Below are 15,655 nucleotides of genomic sequence, written 5' to 3'. Positions count from 1 at the left end.
GTTCTTCTTTACTCATACTTCATGGACTTGTTCAGGCTCAGCAGTAAGGATTTGTTCTGCTTTCCTGTTCAGGCCAGTGGATACTTGCCTGTTAAAAAAATTATAATTTGTTATTTACATTAATAATTCAAAATGTTCACATTTTTATTATTTAATGTTTTTATATTTATCGACAATTTATGAAGGTGTGGACTTATTAGCAAAATTTCATGGGTAAAGAAAGTGTATTGTCTATAGTGTAGTGATGTATGAAGTTTACACAGTTACTTGTAAACAGAGCAAATCACTGTTAGTCAACTCAACAAATTCATGTGACCAACTTTTACCTACCTGCATAATCTGCACGGATTTTCCTTGACAAAAAAAACGTACCTTTATACATGTTCACATAGCATAGATTGCATATACATGACTAAAAAAATGTTTTGTTCGTTTACCATCATATGCTGATAAATAGGTGCTCCAATAAACCAAACAGAGCAGTTAAAGTGTCTTCTTGAATAGTTGTGTTGACATATTCAAGAATATACTGTATTATTTACCCCATTTACACGTTAACTTTGAAAGCCATAAGATAAACATTTGGTTATTACATCTCTGCTGTAAACGGTCGCTTTGCTGTAGTATATGTATTGCTGGTCTTGTAGAGCATAATACGGGGTGAATGGATGTACTAGAGGGAGTGGAGATTATTACTTTGGCTTCTGGCTAAACTAAACATGTCGGCATGATGTTATGTAAAGTTGCTTGTTATTAAAAGGAAAGAGCGTGTCTCTTGACTTCTGGAAGAAAAAAACAGTAATAACTTGGAGTGTTGAATGGAATTCACTTTGAGTAATGCCAAAAAATGTCTGTTTTGGTCTATAAAACTGGTATTGAATAGTGTAGCATACCTTTCTCTTAGAAATTAGGCATTCTCTCTACTGGATCTTTTCAACTTGATTTTGTTAGTGTAACAAAATGCTAAGATGTTACAAACTATGGCCTCAGGTCAGACCCGCCCAGCACAAAACATCCAGAACTTCAACCTTTCTTTCGTTTCCTTTTTCCTCTCTCTCCGTGAAAGTCACCAGCCAACACAGACCACTGATTTATGAGTTCTAATGAGATTTCAATACTGAACAAACAATAAAAATTTATGTGCATCATAGTTTTGGAGGCCCATGCTTCCATGGCTAGTGTTACACCCTTTCAACAAGCCTGGTAATACAATCCACAGCTGCTTCCCTCGAGGAATGCAGCCACTTTTTGTGTCGGAAATCTTAGCAGCGCGCCCAAATTGTGTGAAAGTAATTTATCTCACTTTTATAAATGCCGTTGTATTCACAGTAAACCTGGAGCGCTGCTAAGGGATCGTTTTACAACACGAGTAAGTCTCAATATCCTGCTCGGCCTGGTGGGTCAGAACGTAGGACGTCAGGAGTTAAAGACATTGTTGGGTGTATTTATGTTACGTTTCTGAAAGCGCTTTTCTAACTAAAATGTAGGCCTAATGGTAATGTGCAGTTTAGATCGGGATTTGTAATGCGTTTGCATGTCAAAGATAAAGTCCTATAGGCTGTTGAAACCTTGTTTGCTTGTGGTCTGGTCCACTGAACCTCACCCATGGCGTGTCCTGTGCTGAGTTCACGGAAAGGTTTGGTCTCGAAGGCCTAATGAAAAACCTACCGGCTTTATGCAATGCTTATACAGTATTATCTGTCACAGCCTCAAATTCGCTGTTATTTCAAATAGGAACATCTACCTGTTCACTGGTTCTGGGAGAACGCAGAGCAGCAGGGATGTGGCAGCCAAGCAAGGGTTTCTGTTTTCTCTGAAGTTTCTTGCATTGAGTGCTGGGAAATCAGGATTAGTAGTGGTATGCTGACTGCTGCCTCTGCACATTTAACTCATGACATGGACTCAGACATAATATTTACTGCCTTCTTATTGGCCGCGGTGAGACACAGACATGCCCTCCTTGAGAAAGTTCCTGAGATATACAGTAATCCTCTAGCTCGTTTTTGACATCAACACCCTCCTTCTAACCAGAGATGGAGAAAATAAAAAAATGCGAAGGTAAAGATAAGTGGAGAATGATGAAATTGAGAAATTCCTGAGTTTTATAGAATAACAGAAAGTGGTGGGATGAAGTTAACAAAGCCAGAGTGAAAGAACTGAAAAAGTTGGAAGAAGAAAGACACTCTGGTACAAAACCTAGTGAGCTGCCTACCTAGACTTCTTAGGCAGCATCCTAATTGAAATGGAACACCATAAGTGAGTGACACTCTATACAGGCAGCCACATAACAAAGTACAGAAGAAACTCAACTCATAATTGATTTCAGTGGAGTTTGACTATGGGGTGTTGCTAAGTTAACCACAGAATGCAATACAGAATAAACACAAATACTGGCTAAAATTGAGGATGCCATGCACCAACATTTTGAAGTGGGCCTCAGTGACAGTCCTTAAATTAAATGAAATTATAATGAAAAGCAATTAATAAAAATACCCGATTATAACTACTATATTAAATACAGTAAAATGATATAAACATTTATTAATCATTTTATTTATTTTTTTATTCATTTTATTTTTTTTGTAACTATGTAAAATAGTTTAAAATCACTTTTGATCAATTTATTGCATCCTTGCTTAAAAGTAAATTTAAAGTATTATTCAATTGAATTTCATGTAAAATATACCTAGGTTATATGTCTCATGTTAGAATGCGTCTGTATGCGTTGCTATAACATACCATATAACATCTACGTAGGCAGCTCACTACATTTCAGAACAGAAATACAGAGACTGCTACTAAGTTGGCAGAGTGCCAGTTAAAAGAACAATCCCAGGCTACCAGAAAATTAGAGGGAGCAGGGAATCTCATTCGGGCACTCCACGACAGCAGGCTACAGCTGCTGGAAACTGTTGCATGCAAAAGAGTTTCCAAGAAGTGGCACCAACAAAGCGTTTCTTTTTCTTTGTCTCAACCCTTTTTTTAAATAGCAACCTGATTCTAAACTTATTTTCTCTATATATCCTCCTCTTTCTACTTTTCACTCTCCATCCCTCCCTCTTCCCTCCTGTAGGGGTCTAAAATCCCAGTCTAGGATTCTAGTCAGATTGTTAGCTGGGCAATAAAAAATACATGAGTGTGTGGCGTAGAAGTGTTCGTTATGTATGTGTATGTGTGTGCGCACGTGTGTATGTGTGTGTGTGTGTGTGTGTGTGTGTGTGTGTGTGTATGTAGCTCATAAAGACAGCTTCCCGACACATGGGCTGCTCCAAATGTGCAAGAGCTCGTTTGTCTTTCAGAGTTGGAGCGCTACGAGTTGAACGGGGCCGTGTGATTTGCCAGTCTCAGCCTGTGTGTATGTGTACAATATTCATGCCCGTGTGTTGGTGCTCTCTCTTCAGCAATTCCCTTTATAACCTTTTACACTCGTCTTAGTTTGTTGATCCATGTTAAGAAGCAGACTTATCCATGAGTGGGTTGCAAAAGCGGCACGTCGTTCCAATGATAGACACAATGACAGAGAGAAATAGAGATATGGAGTGAAATCATTAGGAAGCATTCGCAGTCACAGCACTGGCAGCATCTCAAGATTCATCCGTGCTAACCAAAGTTCAGCGATAGTCTACCTGAACGCTTTGTGATAGGACAGTCAGTCCACACTGATTGGAGCAACTCCACTCCTGAATCCAGCCCCAGATGATAAGAGTAGTGTAGCAAGCTCCACCACCCCATAATCACACTAATAAAACCCTATTTAACGGCTCTATTATACACTTCAGCCCTGTTATAGTAGCTATGGTGTGTGTGTGTGGGTGTGTATATGTGTTTCAGAATGCTCTGGAGGGCAAACTACTGTTTTTCTTTTGGGAATTGCATAGTACTGGGGACTTTTTAAGTCAATTACATGCAATTAAATGCAGTTTTGTTTCCCCTGGGGTTCTTGTGTGTGTGTTTAATTAAGCCTTGAAAGTCTTGTAAAGTCGCTCCTGTTTATGCTCTGCCCGTGTACTGCACATGATATACACGTTCTTATTTATTTTAACAGGTTTTTATTAGCCAATGCGCAGACCTGTGCTTAGAACGGAGTTATTACCGATATAGTTTTCTTCACGCCTGACCTTATTGAATATGCAATTGTAGGAGTTTCCCTTTCAGACACAAAATTTATGGGAGGAGAATATTCAAATCATGTAATATGTATCATGTAATAATTTTACCAACTCTTTGTGCTTGTCAAATTATATTTGGGCCATTATTTAACGCCCCAAAAAAGTATGTCTTAAAGCAGGCGGTAGTACTCTGCTTTTAGTAGATTGTGCTTGTCATTATAAATATGTGTGTGTTCCTGGACAACAAATCCAGTCATTAGTGTCAATTTTGCATAATCTGAATTTTACATAATCTGACTGCTGCATGAAAAAGGTTTCCATTTATGTTATGATATGACAATATTTAGCCGAGTCGCAACTATTTGAAAATCTGGAATCTAAATCTAAAAATGTAAATATGGAGAAAATTGCCATAGTTGTCCAACTGAAGTTCTTGCACATTAAGTTTTAATATATTTACAGTAGGAAATTTATAAAATATCCTCACAGAACATAATCTTCCTAATGATTTTTGCCATAAAAGAAAAACTAATAATTTTGACTCATGCAATGTATTTTTGGCTATTGCTACAAATATATTGCTCCAAGGATCACAAATGAGATTCTTTATTGTGCATCTTGTTAGTAAATCGCACACAGAATTTTCCACTCCCATCGGTGCTTTTATGGAATTGCAGTCTAACATTAGTTTGCCCTGTTTAGTAAATCTAGCCCATAGTACTTAGCACACTCTGGATCATCATTCTCTCAACCTCAAAAAAAGGAAAGGAAAAATAAAGGAGATATATATATATATATATATATTGCATATTTTAGTCTATATATAGTGTAATTTCAAAATGGTTTATATTTAAATATTTTATAAATAAAAAATGGCAAAATTGTTGCCGATTTATACTTTATATGAGTCATCAAAACATTACTGTAATATTACCGTAAATCTCAAAATCCCACTTAAGTCCAGTTCTTACTGTCAGCTGCTAGTTCCATCACGGTTGCTAATGCTGACTCTCTCTACGTCACTCTGAAAGAGACTACAAAGAACGTTATTGCCTGTCTTTATTACATCTAAAGCTCTGAGCTATTGACAGCTAAGGTGGTTTAAAGGCCGCTTTGACATGTACAGTACAGTAAGGCAGCTGAGAAGCCCTGCTAAAACATTTATCTTTGTTAGTGTGTGATCACACACTCCAACACAGAATCAGTTCTACAGGCCTCCCTCCACTGTACCGACACACACAGAGCATCATGTCCATCAGTCAGACCATTAGTGAACACATTGATCCTGCTGACTCTCCTCCCACTTTCACTTCTTTTGTTTCTATCTTGCTCCAGTGTAGTACAATACCTGGTTTGATAAAAAAAAAAAGAAATACAGACAACCTCACACTGTCTGTGAGTCTTTTTATCTTCTTGAAGCGAATTCACACACAAAATGAGTGTAAGTTAATCTCACAAATACAAATAATGACCAAGAAATAGAGCAGAGTATGAAGTGTTTCTCATGCATTATACATTGTGCTGCTTTAAATGCTTCAGAATCCTAAAATGTGCCGTTTATTAAGAAGCTTAAATGATTAAAATGCTATTTTTAATCTTTTGGATTTTATATGATTGTGTGTGTGCGTATGGTGTTGTTTGCTGAAGGATGTTTGTGTTTTGTAAAAGGTGTGTGTGTTCCAGGGGGTTTTAGAATGGGGTAAACTTCCGTCACCCACCTCCCCCCACAAACTCTGGCGTAGAGGTGTACCACTGCCCTCATTAGGGCTACTAATAAGGGGAACTGAGAGTGTAAGAGAGAGAAAAAAAATTGTGGGAAAGAAGGGGAAAAAGGTTTTAAATTTTAATAACGCGGGTACGATTTTGTAAATCTTTCCTGACAGAAAACTCCTCATTATTTTCATCTGTCTCTGTCTCCTCTACCTCCTCCACTGATAAATGGGCTTTTCGTAGCTTGAACTCTCTCTCTCTCTCTCTCTCTCTCTCTCTCTCTCTCTCGCAGACATACACACACACACACACACACACATACACAGTCATTCGTTGTTTGGCGTTGTGCATTTGAGGTTAGACTTATGTTTTCAACCCAATTGACTCAGTTTAATTTTGTCTGCTGGTTTTGGAAGGAGTTATTTTGGCAATGCTTGCACATATAGTGCTCACAGTGAGAAAGTCAGTGTACTTAAGCCAGAGGGCTCAAATTGAATGGGGACTTTAGGGTCCGAGGCCCCTTACAGATACCAAAAATATAGTAATTGAATTTGTTATTGTTTCATGAAATTAAAAAAGGATAAAGAAATTGAGAAATCTATAGATTCCTGTTGACATGATTTTTTTTTTCTTCCCTTCCGTTTCTTTGAGAAAGTTTGTGAAAATGGGACAAATGCAGTGAACCATTTCCTTTACAGATAAATGTGAAGTTATAAATATAGAGCAAAGCGTGTGTGTGTGTGTGTGTGTGTGTGTGTGTGTGTGTGTGTGTGCGTGTGTTACTGTTTTTACTGTATTTTAATCAGCACCAGACATTTCTTTCAAAATTATTGACACAAAACTAATTTGTGGTTACTAATAGAAATTAATATTCATTAATGTTCATTAATATTATGTATTAGTTTTGGGATTAGGTTTGTGTGAAGGAATTGGGTTCATCGTGATTTTGAGTTCAACTTAATCAAGTCAGTAAAATCACTAACTAAAACTAACCAAATGTGATCTAGCAGAGTTTGGTTCATTAAAAAAGCATAAATTCATTTATTCCATCGTGGGAATTGAACTCGAAACATTCTGCGTGGAATCTTACTCTTACCTCTGGCCCAACTAGACTTATGATACATTTCTATTGGTACATGAGGTTATGCTAACAATTTAAAAAGTGTGAATTCTTGAGGTGTTTAATATTTCATATTAGTTGAGCAGGGATATGTGTCTTGTTCTGTATGAAGTTTTAATGTTTTGATTTTTACTTCATACGCTACATTGAAGCAAACTTTCTTTTTTTGATTTTACATGTGCATTTTTGAACCTCTGGTTCTTTTTCCATCCTAAGCTAAGAGAGAGAGACTGAAAAAGTGAACGTGTAAGAGAAGGTTTACCCTGAGCTATGAGCTGTGACAACATGAACAGGTCTCTTCCAGCCTCTGTCATGTGTTTGACAGAGAGGATGGATGCGGTTTGATGGGTCCTGCTCTGTTCTGTCTGGACATGGTTCAGCATGGGATAGAACCTCCATCAGACAGGCATCAGATGCAACCCTTCTCCTGCTCTTGCTGTCTCTGTCTCTGTCCTCCCTTTATATTAATGTGATTCAACCCAGGTGAGACTGGAGGTGGAGGAGCCATAGATTAGCTACAGGATTATCCAAAACCCATTTTTCTACAAACGGGTCGTTGCCGTTCCCTATCTAATCCAGGTGTATCCACCAAAGAAAAGGCAGATTTGTATTGTGCTGCTCTCCAGGAATCAGGGGAGTCAAGAACAGATTTCAAAATAACATAAAATGTAATTTGAGCCATAAAGAAATACATTTCAAATATTTATAATATAATACAGTAAAAATATGTTTATTGTAATGTACTTATAAATTTGTTTCTTGTAAAATGCTGGTCACGCATCTTTTATTTTATTAGGATTATTCTTATTAAATTATTATTTCTATTTTAATTTATTGTAATATATTAAATCAATTATATTATTTATATGTTCATATTTTTATTATATTATTATTTGTATCATTTATAGATATCATTTGTAGTTTAGAATACTATTAATTTTATTTATTGCACTGTATATTTGAATAAATTCTGGCCATCGTAGTAATGCCAACTTATGATTACACACCATTAAATTACTTTGGCTGTCAAAATGCATTTTCAAACTAGAAGCAAGGCTTGTAAACAAAGAAAGTATTGTGGCATGTTTGTTTGTGGACAGATTATTTAGTAACAGCTAGTTGCGTCATCATTTGGTTTTCATGTCAGTGGAAATGCTGGCTGGTTCTGAGAGAGGTGAAAAAGGGGTACAAATAGTTTTAGTACTTCTGTTCTTTGAGATCCATTCGTGGATATTTTTAGCTGCGGTTGAAAGGGACTGCCACAGGGGAAGATTTTAAAGTTTACAGACAAAAGTTCCCTTGCATCAATGACTGTATGAGCTCTCGCATGCGACAGTATGAATTACTTCCCCAAATATGTTCCTCAAATTATAACGAATTACTGTGAAGAGATTCATGCACTTTTCAGTGTCTTTTTCTGGGTGTAAGACTGGGCTGTTTGAATGAGGGAAGCATGGCTGCTCTCTGTGATGACTGGGCCACTCACTCACTCTTGCTCTCCCTCTGTGTCTGGATGCGAGGCTGCCCGGGGCCTCTCCGCCCACCCTCAAGGGCCTGTCAGAGCAGCCTCACCAAAGGCAGATTAATCTACATTACTGCTAACAGCTCAGCCTGGCCCCTGAACCGCTCACACCAGCACACACACACACTCTCATACAGTCCACACACACTGTGTTTAATCTCCTGCACTTCAGTCAAAAATCTAAAACTGAGCCTTTGGTCAGAAAATTAAGGTTAGTCGAAGTTGATTTATGAGTTAGTGTTTTTTTTTTTCCCCCCATGAAGTGTTTTTTGTGTATGTGTGAGCGTGTGTGTAAATCTGTACAGATTACAGCACTATGCCTCAAGACGTTGCGTGTTAACCATAAGCAAGTAAAAAGCAACATTAGAGCATTAATATAGTATCAAATTAAAATGTATAATTCTCTTTTATAATAAAGAGCAGTAAGATCACAAGATAGGTTTTTTTTTTTTTTTTGGTAATGTTTTTGAAAGATGTATCTTATGCTCACCAAGGCTGCATTTATTTGATCAAAAATAATAATATAACATTTTGAATAATACTTTTATAGTGACTTTTAAAATAATTTTTTATTTCTTTAATGGTAAAGCTGTATTTTCATTAGTCACTACTCTCGTCCTGTGTCGCATGCTGCTTCAGAAATCATTTTAATGTTCTCATTTAGTTTTTTTAGTTTTTAGTAAAGTTTTATTGTTGTCAAAGCTTGTTTTGTGGAAGCACCGATACTTATTGTTCTTCAGGGCTCTTTTATGAATAGCATTTTTTATAGCAATCTTTTGTAACATTATAAATGCCTAAATGTCGTTATAAATCTTACTGACCCTTTTGAAAAGTGCTGTACTTTATCTCAATATTGATTGACAGTAAGCGGCAAAACCGTAGGGTCCGCATGATCTTGACATTTTCCAATTTACCTTCAGTAGTGTTGAGCACAGAATCAGTTTTACTATCCTGTAACATGCCTTCTTTATACAGACCCAAGAATTCCCATTCGTCCCTCTCCCACGGCTGTTTCCTGTCCCTTTGGGCACCAGCACATCCCTGAACATCATGAACAGCCTGTCCTTTTGCTTGGAGTTTGTTTATGTGTGTGTGTAGCCAGTGTAAATAATAAATGTTACTTAAAGAGACATGTGGGATCTGGCCTTGCTAAACATGCTCTGATTAATGTCCTCTACCAAGCATACGCTCCCAATTATGAATTATGCCGGCCCAGCGTCCAATCAGAACACACCTTTTGCCAATACAGTGGAAAAGCCTCTGATGGTTTATCTTAAGAAAATAAACATTTCAGAGAACAGACATACATGAGTGCTAGTCAATTTTGAGCAGCGACATTGAGGTTTGTTGTTTTTGCTTTCTTCTTTGTGCTATGTGTGTGTGTGTGTAGGATGCAGCGGTGTGCTGCTCGGCTGCAGCGGTGATGAATGGGTGTGTGTAAGTTATTCATCTCCTGCTTATAGGAGTGGACAGTGGTCCTGCTCTCTCCACATGTCAGCACATGGGATAATTCTGTCATTTATCAGGAATGACACAGGAGACAGAAACTCGCCCCGAGAGATCATCCCGCGGTCTCAACCCTCCAACTCCTGCTCTCACCCTCACTGTACTCTCCACGCATCCACTTTGTACCACTTTGGCACTTTACAAACAGTTTGTTGGGATCTTTTCGGTAGTTTTTTGAGACGAACAGAATCACTTCAGCTGCGTTTCCATTATCCTTCAAATTGCGCAAATTGAAAATATGCCTAATAGGAACGCGTACATTTTGCGAAAACTCCTATATATCAAAAAAAGTTTTTACTCTCACAAATCTGTAATGGAAACACATTTTTTACCCTGCGTTTTTTTGATTTGGCAACAAAATGTGTGTGTGTATGTGTATTTTTTTATTTTTTTACGTTTGCTTTTTTATGCAAGAATTCTGGAAAAATACATCATGTTCCAGAAAATCACTAAGCAAAAAAATTTTTTTTTCACATTTCATAAACGTTTTTAAAAAGAAGAAATTACCGCCAAATCAGCATATTTGAATGAGTAAATGTATTACATTCACAGTAATACGTTACTTTTTAAAACGCCATTAAAATATAAAACAGTTATTTAATTGTAATAATGTTTTGCAGTGCTACGATTTTTACTGTATTTTTAATTAAATATATGCAGCTTTGGTGAGCATAAGGGACTTCAGGTGTAAAATGCACATCTGTTCATTTCGAGACAACAGAATGAAATGGCCACAATTAGATTTCAGTGAATTTAGTGAACTTCTAGCTGAAATTACAGTTATTGGCTATAATATTTAGTAAATGAAAATGCATTTGATCTGTAAAATTTAGTGAATGACAGAAAGAATCTGTTAAGTCCTGCAGGCACCAATTGCCTTTTTGGTTTGGCCATGTGACAGTAGGAAAGTGGGTTTCATGGAGAATTCCATCAGTAAATATGTGAAATTTATTAGCTAGAGGAACGCCACAAGCCACACTTTCTACTTTTCAGAGAAAAGTAAATGCTTTAAGCGTGTCTGCAGACAGATGGAGAGGAAAAGGCAGAGTTGTCACACCGTGTGACATGTTTTGCACGAAAACCTGTTTGTTATTTTTATTTTATTTTTTTAAAAGGCAGATCTGACGGAAGCGAAATGTGTTTATCGAGTTCAGTCAGGAAAAATAAATTCATTTTTGATGCAGGGCATACTCGATCACATGCATGCCTGTTTTGTGAGAAAACGTTTAATGGGAAGTTTTGGTTTATACTATTGTCTAATTATCGTCCTTAACGTGATATCTCTTTTTCTTGTCTTCTCTTTTTCTCCGCCTCTCCCTCTCCTCACCTACAGGATCATTCAGAATCGTATCCTGGTCTTCATCCTGGGCGCCATCATCCTCCTCACCATCGTCTTGGCCATCTATTTCAATTTGCGAGGGCACTGATCTCCACTGACTGGCCCTATGCGTGCATGTGTGAGTGTGTACGAGCGTGTGTGTAAGATTAATAGTGACAAAAGCGTTGGGCTGGAGTAATTAGGACAAATTGTTCACATGAATCATTCCTGGTGGCCAGTGACAGGGGGCCTCTCCTCGCTGCTCTCGAGCGGAGCGGGACCGTTCTCATCCTCTCTCCCCTTATATTTATGCTGCGTCCATTACTTTTAAAACTTACCGACCCATAGAGAAACCCTGAGGACCGTGATGAGAACGTCAGATGGATGAAGAACATGAAGACGAGCGTCAACGTACGTCATAACCTGCTGTTTATCGTTTAGTTTTCTTTTTCTGTAAAGCTACTAGTAAAATCCCATCCATCAGGTGTATGTGTGTGTGTGTGTGAGAGCCGTACACAAGGCAAGGCCCCCGGTGCAGTACCATTTAGCACATGGTGCAGAATCACACACTACACACAGCCCAAAGGTCACGCGCCCGTCTCTCAGTCCCCCTTCATCCAGGATTAGTAGCTTCTCACGCTGTTCCTCTAAGGTCAGCAAAGACCTCGCATGTGTTTAGTTAAACCAGCGGGACTGCTTTGAACAAGAAAACATCCATGTCCACTTTTACCTTTACTAATAAAATCTGACAGCATGATAGTAAATGTAGTCAGTCGTACTAATAAGAAATGTTTCTTGTATTTATTTGTCGTTTCAGATGAATTGTGATGTATTTTTTTGCTGTAACTTCTTTTGATTTATCTGGAATTTGTTTTAGCCATTGGTGTTTGACATTAAAATGATATCATTTGTCTCTACCGTGCAATGCTGTTGCAAATGTGCTTCATTGTTCCTATAGGGGGACCGACTAACAAGCATCAATATGGAAATATGCTAAATTTGCGAGTCTGCTCCAGGCTTTCAGCTGCTGGTTTAGTCTGTAAGAGAACAGGTAACTATAACTGTGTTTTAAAAGTGCAGTTCATTTCTGTTAGTTTGTCATGCTTTTATGCGAGGATTTATTGGTATGTTTTCATATATTTATGTTCATCACCATATCACTTAGTTCCAAACCTTAGTGAGTTTATTTTGGTGTCTAATGTATGCGTAGGTACTTGATATTTAAGGCAGCATCACAAGCTAAAAATTAAACCTCATAAATGGCTGATCCAAAACCCGCTGCATAATCAGCGACTTTGAACAAGGCCAAGTCCACAATTGGTTTAGAAAATTAGCTGTTAGCTTGTTGCAAAATGAATAACAGCTTGTTAAAGTGATAGTTCTCCCAAAAATAAAAAATGATGTTAATTACTCATCGCCATGTCAGTTCAAACCTGTGACAAACCTTATTAAAAAGATATTTTGAATGAATTCCGAGAGCTATCTGACCCTGCATATATAGTAACGCAACGCAATCAAGGCCCAAAAAGTTGGAGAGACAGTAAAGGATAAATTGTTGAGAAAAGACATTTTTTTGTACACAAAACTGTTCTCGTAGCTTTACAGAATTAAGATCGAATCACTGATGTTATATGGACTATTTTAACAATGTCTTTACTACCTTACTGGGCCTTGAACGTTTCAGTTGTCTATGCAGAGTCAGAAAGCTCTTGAATTTAATCAAAAATATCTTAATTTGTGTTTCGAAGATGAATGAAAGTTTTAAGGGTTTGTACAGACACGAGGGTGAGTAATTAATGACAGAATCTTCATCTTTGAACAATCACTTTCGTCATAAATGTAAATAATATTAAGGGATTAATTTATTTCCCTTTTTTTGTCATCTTGGATTTAGAAGGTAGCTGTTAACGCATTGCTAAGCTAATGACAGTGTGTTAAACATAGTCAAACATTATTGATTGTAGTGAATCAGTTATGTACCTTCAACATTTAATTTTGTTTGTCATTTCAGTATTAGCATGTCGTTAAGCTCATGACAGTGTGTCAAGCATAAAATCAAATTATCCATGCTAGTGAACCAAGATGGCTATTACCATGTTGTCAAGCTAATTACGCAATACTGTAATAAGCATAAAAATACAAAGCACACAAATATTGAGAAAAATTAACCATTTTAATTACATTGAGCTATAACAGTATTGAATTTGTCTACTTTGTTTTTTTGTTTTTTTTTTCCACACACAGTTGTCTCTCAGAATTGTTTTAAAATTTACTCAATCGAAGGACCCTTAAAAATATATTATTAGTCCCCTCAGCCTTCACATAAAGAGTGTGCATATATGCTGCCTACGTAGGTGACTCACTAGGTTTTGGAACGCTGTGCTGATTAGCACACTGCCGCCTCTCCTCCCAACACCCCACGCTCAACACCCCTTCCGCGCGGGACGCATGCGCAAACCTCGGCAGGTCGAGGTGCCTGACGGACAGACAGACGGACCGTCAGACAGACAGGCAGACAGCATTTGATATTCTGTTTCAGGCCGGGTGGATTGTCTTATTTTGGAAGCAGCCTGGTGGGGGGTTTTCTCTGCCTCTGCTTCACAGCTACGGCTTCAAAGCGCCAAATTAATGGCCAACAAAATAGTGCGTCTCCGCGTGTCCCATGTGGGGCCAACCTATTGAGAGTTATCATTAAGTTGAGGAAGCAAGAGAAAGGACGAGGGGGAGCTGAATCCCGCCAGTTTAACAAACCTCATCAGATAATGACCTCTGTGATTGGGTTTTGCATCAAAAGAGCTTGTGCATTTAAGTGCGATAGCGATGAGATTTGTTTGTCCTTATTTTCTCGCACGTATGTTAAATGGGGGACGAGCGAGCGCGTTGCTTTCCCGCACCTGCGTGTGTGTACGCGAGACATCAGTCGGCTGTGCGTGTAATGACTTGGATGTGTGTCGGTGTGTTTTGCTGGCTCAGTCTGTGTGTGTGCGTTATCTGTCTCTTGCTCTCTCTGTCTCTCTCTCTTTCTCTCTACTCGGGCCTGTCAGATCCTCTCAGCAGTGTGTGGCTGGTGGAAAAGCAGCGTGGCTGCGGCTCTATTTGAAGTTGTAATGGTGTCAAAAAGTCAGAGCTGACTGACAGCCGTCAGTCCCACTGGGGCTCATTAAATCATAACAACTTGACAAGGAAATAATTGAGCGCTGACGATAAGTTGGGGCCCATTTAGATGTTTTTATTTTCTTTCATTATTAGTTGTGGCTATTATGTTCATTAAGAAATTGCATTAAACAACCATCGGGGGGGCTAATGATTTGTTTATATCCCCTTTTTTTTTTTTATTATTTAAACATTAGGTGCGTCACGTGACACCTTCGGCAGGCTGGCGGTATCATCTGCCGCATCTATTTTTTCCCTTGGTTTTTTTTTTTTTTTTTTTTCGCTCTTCCTTTCTTTTTATCCTTCTTTTTCACCCTCTATGCCTCCCTGTCTCCTTCCCTCCTTTCTCTCTCTCTCTCTTTCTCTCTCTCTCTCTCTCTCTCTCTCTCTCTAAGCAGCGGGTGCCTTTGGAATATGAAATAGATTATTCATTACCCTCTTCTCTGTAGCTGATTTGGTTTGCGTGTAGTGCCTTCTATGTGAGGAGGATGAAAACTTGTCAAAAATGGGTTATATCTTATTCCGAGGGGCAACAATAGTGGCAGTTACAGACACACTTTAATATTTCATTATGCCTGACGTTAACCCTGCTAAGTGACTTTGGCTAGCAGGCCTTTAGTGAGAAAGAGACTCTGATTAGCTCCTATCACAGAACAGGCTACAAAGAGGCAGGCAAGACCCACTGCGGTCACGGCAGAGACGGGCCCTTGCTCATGATTTACTGACATCTAGCTAGCTAGTTTAGCAGTTTTAGCTTTTTTTTTATTATTTGTTTAAGCCTTTACTAATTTCCACCCACTTTGTTTCAGTTTCCAAGTTAGAAAAGCATAGAAGGTTTGTGTTTTTTTTTCGTAAAGTGATGAAAACTGAGGAAATATTATTTTATTTGCCTTTTTACTTTAAATAATCCTTAAACTCCATAGCATTGCAAGTCAAAAGCCTGAATTAAAAACTTTAAATGTTTAATGTATAACATTTTATAACTTTTTTTTCTCAATTGAATAATTTAACTGTCAAAGTTGAGTAGAATTTCTCTCTTAAATCGATGTCATGCGGCCTGCATGAAATGAGCGTCAATGTTCGCTGACTGTGCTTTTTCTGAGGTTGCTTTAGAGCGTGATGGGAGGTCCGCGTTTTAAACTGCGCAACGCATCTCTCTATTTTTACTCGTTCACACATCCAGAGATAATATTTCACCCTATAGATAATACAGATGG

The 15,655-nt window shown here is 38.1% G+C and overlaps 1 protein-coding gene across 4 annotated transcripts in view; it reads left to right on the top strand.

The window, feature by feature from the left end:
- The window catches only part of vti1a (vesicle transport through interaction with t-SNAREs 1A), a 119,786-nt gene extending 107,576 nt beyond the window's left edge, over nt 1–12,210 (top strand). For all 4 annotated transcript variants that reach the window (XM_043253479.1, XM_043253481.1, XM_043253478.1 and 1 more), the window contains one exon: nt 11,301–12,210. In XM_043253479.1, coding sequence (XP_043109414.1) covers nt 11,301–11,394 — 94 coding nt within the window. In that variant the 3' untranslated portion in view covers nt 11,395–12,210. The remainder of the gene's footprint in view (nt 1–11,300) is intronic.
- The last annotated feature ends 3,445 nt before the right edge of the window (nt 12,211–15,655 follow it).

Source organism: Puntigrus tetrazona, chromosome 12, assembly GCF_018831695.1.
Source record: "Puntigrus tetrazona isolate hp1 chromosome 12, ASM1883169v1, whole genome shotgun sequence".
NCBI classification, from domain to species: domain Eukaryota; kingdom Metazoa; phylum Chordata; class Actinopteri; order Cypriniformes; family Cyprinidae; genus Puntigrus; species Puntigrus tetrazona.
Note: the sequence above shows the minus strand (reverse complement) of the source record. Positions and strands in the feature narration are given on the sequence as shown.